This window comes from Neltuma alba, unplaced genomic scaffold (genome assembly GCF_004799145.2).
Source record: "Neltuma alba isolate B1F8T4 unplaced genomic scaffold, ASM479914v2 tig00012689_pilon, whole genome shotgun sequence".
In the NCBI taxonomy this organism is placed as follows: Eukaryota; Viridiplantae; Streptophyta; class Magnoliopsida; order Fabales; family Fabaceae; genus Neltuma; species Neltuma alba.
In genome coordinates this window covers 19,185-27,063 of record NW_021637117.1, presented here as the reverse complement: position 1 = coordinate 27,063, position 7,879 = coordinate 19,185, and the positions used below count along the sequence as shown (strand labels likewise).

At 38.7% G+C, this 7,879-nt stretch overlaps 1 protein-coding gene, 1 non-coding gene and 1 pseudogene across 2 annotated transcripts; 1 reads left to right on the top strand and 2 right to left on the bottom strand.

Annotated features, from left to right (window-relative positions):
* The first annotated feature begins 533 nt into the window (after positions 1 to 533).
* LOC114729874 (malate dehydrogenase, glyoxysomal-like) lies at positions 534 to 3,849 on the top strand (annotated as a pseudogene).
* A 283-nt stretch (positions 3,850 to 4,132) lies between these two features.
* LOC114729873 (uncharacterized) lies at positions 4,133 to 6,939 on the bottom strand. Its single transcript, XM_028916903.1, has 3 exons — positions 6,731 to 6,939; positions 6,060 to 6,407; positions 4,133 to 5,193 (listed from the first exon to the last, which is right to left on the bottom strand). Exons 1-3 carry the CDS (start codon positions 6,845 to 6,847, stop codon positions 4,363 to 4,365), a joined length of 1,296 nt encoding a protein of 431 aa, XP_028772736.1. The 5' UTR covers positions 6,848 to 6,939; the 3' UTR covers positions 4,133 to 4,362.
* A 607-nt stretch (positions 6,940 to 7,546) lies between these two features.
* On the bottom strand, positions 7,547 to 7,620 carry TRNAV-AAC (transfer RNA valine (anticodon AAC)). The gene has a single exon. It is a non-coding gene; the product is annotated as a tRNA-Val (tRNA).
* Positions 7,621 to 7,879: the final 259 nt, after the last annotated feature.

The following is a 7,879-nucleotide window of genomic DNA, read 5'->3' as shown; positions in this document are numbered from 1 at the left end:
TTTATCTCATATATGTATGACTTAATCTTTGAAACAAGGCATCAGGATAATGGGATTATTAAAAAATTAGTGTGAATTTTTTGAAGGGTTCTAATGGAAAAAAAAAACTATATTTTTTATACCTCAGGAACAGTTTGACTTGTTAAATTTTATATTTGTAAATGTAGATTTAAATTATTATATCTAATCATCAATTTGTTTAAAATTAAATTAAACGGTATTTTAATCACGTTATAAACAGGAGAGATAGATCTCCCGCCCAAAAAAAAAACAACAGGAGGGATGCATCCGGAAAAAGGTTATCATGATTTATGAGTTTATTAATTTTTTCCTAAAAAAAAAGACAAGACACTACCAGACATGGCGGCCTTGATCAGTAAAACAAAATAGGTTTTGTGAAGTTGTCTAATAAAATTCTGAGAGCCTTACATTTGAGGCATGAGATAGATAGGATAATGGATCAGAAAATCCCATTCCACAAAAAATTCATGCATGGTCATAGACGAGATTATCGACAGAAAAGAAACGAACATGATTATTCTTGTTTGTTTCATGATATTATTATTTAGCCCAATTCATATATAACTCTTCTACACCGGAACTCCCCATCCCTGTCTGTATTTTCGCTGGAAGAACAGAGAAATGGAAGCTAATGCACAGGCCAATCGCCGCATTGCAACAATCACGAATCAGCTTCTGCCTCCTAGTTTCCAGGTTTCTTCCCTTTTTTTTCGCTTCAATTCTTGTCTCCTCTTCTGGTATTTATTCTTCAAAGCTCGTATTGATTTTCGATTTTGGTAAGAAATTCAAACTCGGACAATTCACACAACCAAATGACAAAATTTGAAGCTTTAATTCTCAATCTAGCAACGCCTAGAACTAAATCTAAATCTATCGTAATGGTTCGTTATAACATAGTTGTCAAAAATTGTTGCGTTATCATGTGAATTTGATATGCTATTTGCATATTGAATTTGATAGGAAGGAGGTGATGTTCATCTGAAGAGAGTTGATTGCAGAGCGAAAGGTGGGTCCCCTGGATTCAGAGTTGCTATCTTAGGTGCTGCTGGGGGAATTGGCCAACCCCTTGCTTTGCTGATGAAGATGAACCCACTAGTTTCAGTTCTTCATCTTTACGATGTTGTAAACGCCCCTGGTGTCACGGCTGATGTTAGTCACATGGACACTGGAGCTGTGGTAAATTTCTTACATGGCTGCTACTTGCAATCTTATTACTGAATTGTTGATCTATGAAGCGCGTATACTTGGGCCAAATTAAGTTGATCTATGAAGCACGTATACTTTGACCAAATTGAGATAGCTTTGGATCCCAAATTGCACTTACACAATGCATATTTTTTGTGTTGTGTCCTATTTTCGGTGTATTTCGTTGTTGATTAATAATTGATTTTGAATCTTAAAATTAAATAACCTTTTTTTGCATTGTCGTTCTTCTTTTTTTGGGTATGTATCGGGATTATTCTTGCAAGAAAACCTCGGCCAAAATTCTTGTGTATTTGCTATCACATTTTTCAGTCAAATTATGACGTGAGATTTCTTTTGAAGAAGTTAGTAATTTACTGATGCACGGGGGAAAATGTTATTTATTATGTTTTTAGTGAATGCTTGGTAGGGCATGTTTAAAAGTCTGTATTTGTAACTTGTTCTTTGTTTTAAGGAGCTAAGGGTAGTTATTTGCAACTCATTTTGAGTTTTCTAGGTGCGTGGCTTCTTGGGCCAACCACAGCTTGAGAGTGCGCTCACTGGCATGGATTTGGTGATTATACCAGCTGGTGTTCCTAGGAAACCCGGAATGACAAGGGATGATTTGTTTAAAATAAATGCTGGAATTGTGAGGACTCTTTGTGAAGGAATTGCCAAGTGCTGTCCCAATGCTATTGTCAACTTGATTAGCAATCCAGTGAACTCCACTGTCGCGATTGCTGCAGAAGTTTTAAGAAAGCTGGCACATATGATCCAAAGCGGCTACTCGGTGTTACAACTCTTGATGTTGTGAGGGCAAACACTTTTGTGGTAAGCAAAAGTTAGGACCGTCAAAGGAAAAAGCCTTTAATTCATCATTCGTTTTTTTCTTGATGTAAAAACTTTCTCGTTTTTCTTGCAGGCAGAGGTACTGGGTCTTGATCCTCGAGAGGTTGATGTTCCTGTTGTGGGAGGTCATGCAGGAGTCACAATATTGCCTCTGTTGTCACAGGTTTTCCTTTGAAAGTCCCTCTGATGCAGATATTGGATGATACAACTGGGCAATTGATCCTCTTAACTTGGTTTTTTGTAGGTTAAGCCTCCTAGTAGCTTCAGTCCTGAGGAAGTTGATTACCTTACCAACCGCATCCAAAATGGTGGAACAGAAGTTGTTGAGGTGATGTTATAGGGTTCGATTATCTAGAGTTTTGATTTAAGTAGACTGAAATTTGATTAATTAATCTTAATTTGTGGCTTTGCTGGCTATATTGATAATCTCCAGTCCTATTCTCTCTTTCCTTCTAATATACTTCTCCCATACCCCTCGAAAGGATTCATCAAGATGATCATCTGAGCTCCTATACCTTCCCTTTAGAAGGTTCTGACACCTGATTGATGCCATATTGCTGTTGTGAAATTTCAATCAAATATTTAAATTAAAAAACAATTGATAGCATTACTGGCAGGTATTAGTGCTTCTATGATGAGATCAAGTAAGAGCCCAATTGCACCAGTTATACCCTTCTCAATGGATGCTTGACGACGATAAAATAAAATCCTTGCTCAAGTGAACGTTCTGACTGACTAAGATATTAATAATTCAAGCTTGTTCTTGATTTGACTATATGCTCTTAGCTACAACCTAGGTTATTCTTAAGGATATTCACAATGGTTCAGTCTCACTATTATAAACACCAACCCCCCCCCCCCCAAAAAAAAAAAACAAAGTTGTGGTTGTGATCTGCTCATCATGAACTCATAATCTAATGGCAACCATTCATGTTACAGGCAAAGGCTGGGGCTGGTTCTGCTACTCTATCAATGGTCAGCAGCTTTCCTTAAAATATTTGCAATTTCAGAAACTATTATTAACTAGCACCAGTGAATCCTACCTACTCCTATTGGACAAACTAACGAACTAGAAAGTTCACTTTTGATCATGCAGGCATATGCCGCTGCCAAGTTTGCTGGCGCATGTCTTCGAGGCTTGAAAGGAGAAGCCGGAGTGGTAGAGTGTGCTTTTGTTGCTTCTCAGGTCTGACATTCCAGTCCTTTGCCTTGGACACTTCCTACGTTGCTTTTGGACTTGTTTTGATAATAATGGATGATCTCTTTAATAGGTTACGGAACTCCCCTTTTTCGCAACCAAGGTACGTATTGGCCGTGCCGGAGCAGAGGAAGTTTATCAACTTGGTCCCCTGAATGAGTACGAAAGGTATGACTTTCGAGCATCCAGTTTTCTGCTAATTTCTCTGTTGGAACCACCAAGCAACGCAGAAGGCTGACTTTTGTTTGATTGCTTTCATAGGATGGGCTTAGAGAAAGCAAAGAAAGAGTTGGCAGGAAGCATCCAGAAAGGGATTGACTTCATCAGAGGTTAAATGAGAGGTCAGGAGTTGGCTGGTTTTCGTATCAACGACAACGACCTTGTGAAATAATAATAATCCCCCTGTTCATATTAGATTTTTCTCGATCCTCCTCGTGTATTTTCGGTTTTACCAATCGTATGAAATTTGAGCATACTGGAAAACCATATTGTAAGTTCAGCAGGCGATCTGAACTTCGGATTCAACACAATGAACTATCTATATTAATTTCGTACAATTTACATCCGAAATAAAGTGCACAACTGTAGATGTAAGGTCTTAAAAGTTCATGAATAGTTATTTATTTATATAATAAATTGAAACTGGTATTACTTCTCATCTACAAGAGTCTGTTGAGTGAATCCTCTTTAAGACAATCTGTCATTTGTAAAGGAAAAATATTAGATCATATGCTCACTTCCATGTGTGTCACTTCGTTATTCCAAAAGATCCAATTTCGTTTTCAATGGGGGAACTTCACAGATTTTCTGGGACCCTGTGAGCTATTTTGCTTTTGTGCCAACATACACCACATGAAGGAAAAATCCCACGCACCCTCAGAGTCACAAGTCAAACGAAGTGCAGCTCTTGCGCGTATTCTAATTCTTTATGATGGTATATTGGAACATCGCATCTCATCAAAATACATATTTACAGGTTTCGTGATGCTTACGTATATAATCAAGTTCTTTCAAAAGAAAGAAAAAGAATATAATCAAGTTAAAAATTAAAAACATCCTATATTTTACAATTCCGTTCGTTGACTCCAACAAAATCAAACTCCTTCATCATCTTACAAGGTGAAGGGGTTGGAAGGAGTGTAGATTATTGGTACCTTAGACATGCTCACGTTTCCAGTCAGTAAATCTGGGGCCACAGTGTCTTCAATAATCACGGGGTTTACAGGCATCACTCTCTCCGGTATCACTTTATCACCATCAACCTTTGCTAGCACCTCAAAATGCATCTTCACAGTCTCTGGCTTAGTCCTCCATTCCGGGAAATCCTTAAACAAATCGCCATCTCCTTCCTTCAGCTTCTTCTCTGCCTGAAACCCTATCTTCACGAATGTCTGAGCAGAAACATCTGCCTTCAACAACTTGAAGGAGCCTTTCTTGTTTGCCTTAGGACCCAACACAGAAGATAAGAGAGCCTCAAAACCCAACAAGTTAGCGTTTGATCCATTGATGGAAGCAATAGGCCACATTGTGGCAAACTGAGTTGGCGTCAACAGAGTTGGAGCATCATTTTGGATATCAATTGGGGATAGTGCTTCAATGGCCTTAGTGTTTAACGGGGAAGACAGTTCCACCAGACCTGGCGCGAGGCGCTTGAGCTTGAGCCGGTTATGTGAAGAGGTTGTCGATGAGGAAGGGGATGAAAGTGATGTTGCACCAACAATGCGGAGTGAGAGAAGAGGGTCATCCTGCGTGCGGGAGCGAGATGTGTGGCGGAGCTGCTCTGCCAAGGCCATAAGACCAACGGCAAATCCACTCTGTGATTTGTTTAAGGGGAGGGGGAGATCAAGTGGTTTACGAAGGCTAACTGATCTTGCGCCTTTGACAGTGACAACGGCACCATCTGCTAGTATGACTTTCTTGAGCACGCCAGCATCAACATCATGCTGCAAAACCATACGAGTTCTAGTTAAAAGGGAGGAAGTAACCATCTCATTCCATACACATTGACAGGGATGTCCTACTAATTTTGCAGATTGACCGAAGATTTCATTACTCTTCGTTCCATCACAATACATCATTTTTTTTGCCATCATAGCCACTACTGGCATGGATACTAGACCGCAACACAAATTGCAACACAACCAAAAACTGAAATATTAAAGTTGAATTTGAAATATGGCACATCCTGACATGACCTGATTTCGTTCTTAAGTGTTGGTGCTTTAAAGGTACCAACCTAAAACAGAGTCACTAAGTATTAACACACCAATATACTTGTATAAAAAATCCAACAGGTTTGGGAACAAATTAAATCCTTAATATTTGAGTGAGACAGATAAGATCAATAACAAACGTAAATAGCACTAAAGTTTAAATTATCGCCGTTATCCACTATGTCATCTCAATTCTTGTACAAATCCACTAATTTAATTACATTTGAGATGAAAAGTACAGATTCTAACATGGATACAAGACACAAGACGCTGGCACAAAAATACAGAAACATGATCACACATAACTCCTAAATGCAATGTGGTCTGTTGCAATGCATCTGGCAAGAACGAATTCGTTCACAGACTATAATTCCTTTCCAGTCGTATATTATTATGCAAATTACATCCGGTCTCACATGAAAGGACTCATCAATCAATACATCAATATATCAATACCGATATTACAACATCTCTTAAATTTTATATCAATTCACCAGATTTCATGCAAGTTGTGCTACACTGTGTGTCTAATCCAAAAATGGCAACTGTCATATGTAGGACGAATAATATTATAAGAATGGAATAAAAAAACTTACAGGGAGAGAAATCCTCATATCCTTGGCGTCCTGAAGCCAGAGTTCCATGGGTCCCGCCAATTGGAACGGAGCCAAAACTGGTAACTCATTATCCGATCTCCTCTTCTCAACCAGAGCCTTTTCTTCGCCGGGTTTTGCCGGTTCCTCAATCCGGAAAATCGGAAGATCAACGTAATCCCACCGGTTCACGTCCTCTAAGAACTTGAACGGAATAACCTTCTGATCAATCTCCAGGTCGAATTCATAGGCCACAGAATGCCCCACTTGGGCATCCCTCGGATCAAACCCACTTATCTTGAAATCCTCCGACGGAAACCCCAATCCGTTCACAATCGCCTCTTTTAAATCCTGTAAATACCGCGTATTCCATCATCAGAACCGTATCGACAAATAAGCTGATTTACAGAAATCAGTTAAAACACCCAGAAAAAAGAAATCGCAAGAACAAAGTTACTTTTCATAATTCTCCCCAGTTGCAAAGCACCGTTCAAGAGAAAAACCAGATTAACCCAAAAAAAAAAAAATCCAAAGCTCCAACGGTCGAAAACTTAAAAGATCATAAACGAAGAATTTTTCTTTCATAATTCTCCATGACATTGCGGGAAACAAAGCACAAGGAGGAAAAAAGAAGAATAAGCAGAAGAAGAAAATCCAAAACAAAGCCGACATACAGCAATCGCCTTGGGGTAGGGCGGGTTGACGACATCGGAGGTGGAAGGCAAAGCCGAGGAGAAGGAAGAAAAGAAAAGCAAAGCGAATGCACTGATCCGAAAGCGAAGCAATCCCATCTCGTGGCAAAAACACAGAAGAATTGACACAGAATGGGAAGAAGATTGAAACAAGAAGAAGACACCCGAAATCCCACAAAGAAGCCCCTCGAACCCTCCAACATGATATTGCGGGGTGGTCCATTTATAGCCCAAGCTATATTTTGAATAATTTTTAATTTTAATTTAATTAAGATAAAAAAGATAAATTAATCAACTTTAAATTTAAATTAAATAATAATAGAGTCAATCACTGAATCACCTGCATTTCGTTAATTGGCGTAAAACAGTCCTTTTTAACAGATAATATAAAACTGGATATCTTTTTTTTTTTTTTTTGGGATATTAGAAGATAGAATTATTACTCGGTTAACCATTGTGGGAAATCAAGATTTGAGTTGGGATCAAGGAGGAATCTCCCTGGTAATTGCAGGGCGTGTGGTAGAGATTCGAGGAGTGATGACGTGGAGTCAACAAGCCAATGAGAATCGAGGAAGTTGTATGGAAACGAATGTGATTGGGTGGGATTCGTTGGAAGCACGAAGGAACGAACGGCCAATTTCTTCGGGTCCCTTATGTGGGGCCCGGTAACGTGAGAATTACGCGGCTTTGAACACGGCGCGTCGGCGCGTAAAGGGAAAAGTTGCTCCACATCAACACGACAACGTTTTGATTGCGTCGGGAAAACTAAAATGATCATTAAAAAATTGCAAACACAAATGGCGTCGCCCGGACTCGAACCGGAGACCTTCAGTGTGTTAGACTGACGTGATAACCAACTACACCACGACACCTTGTTGTATTTTCCCCGCAATTGGTAATATCAATTAACTTTTATACTTTTTCAAATGATTATACCTATTACTGGCCCAATTAAATAATCTCAATCATTATTAAATTTGAAATAAATTGACAAAAGTACGAATTTCTTGTTTCTTTCTATGATTAAATGAATCATATTAAAGCATGTACATTAATATGATATAGGATGTGTTTGAATAGAAACCAAACCATATTTTAAAAATAATTTTATGGTATAAAAAATAAACATGT

Bases quoted from the DNA above. Each gene is read 5' to 3' on its own strand.
- LOC114729873 (XM_028916903.1), bottom strand. From the start codon at position 6,847: ATGGGATTGCTTCGCTTTCGGATCAGTGCATTCGCTTTGCTTTTCTTT. The intron at 6,408-6,730 runs GTATGTCGGCTT...CGGTATTTACAG, and splicing joins CCTACCCCAAGGCGATTGCT to GATTTAAAAGAGGCGATTGT. The intron at 5,194-6,059 runs GTAAGTTTTTTT...ATGGTTTTGCAG, and splicing joins ATATGAGGATTTCTCTCCCT to CATGATGTTGATGCTGGCGT.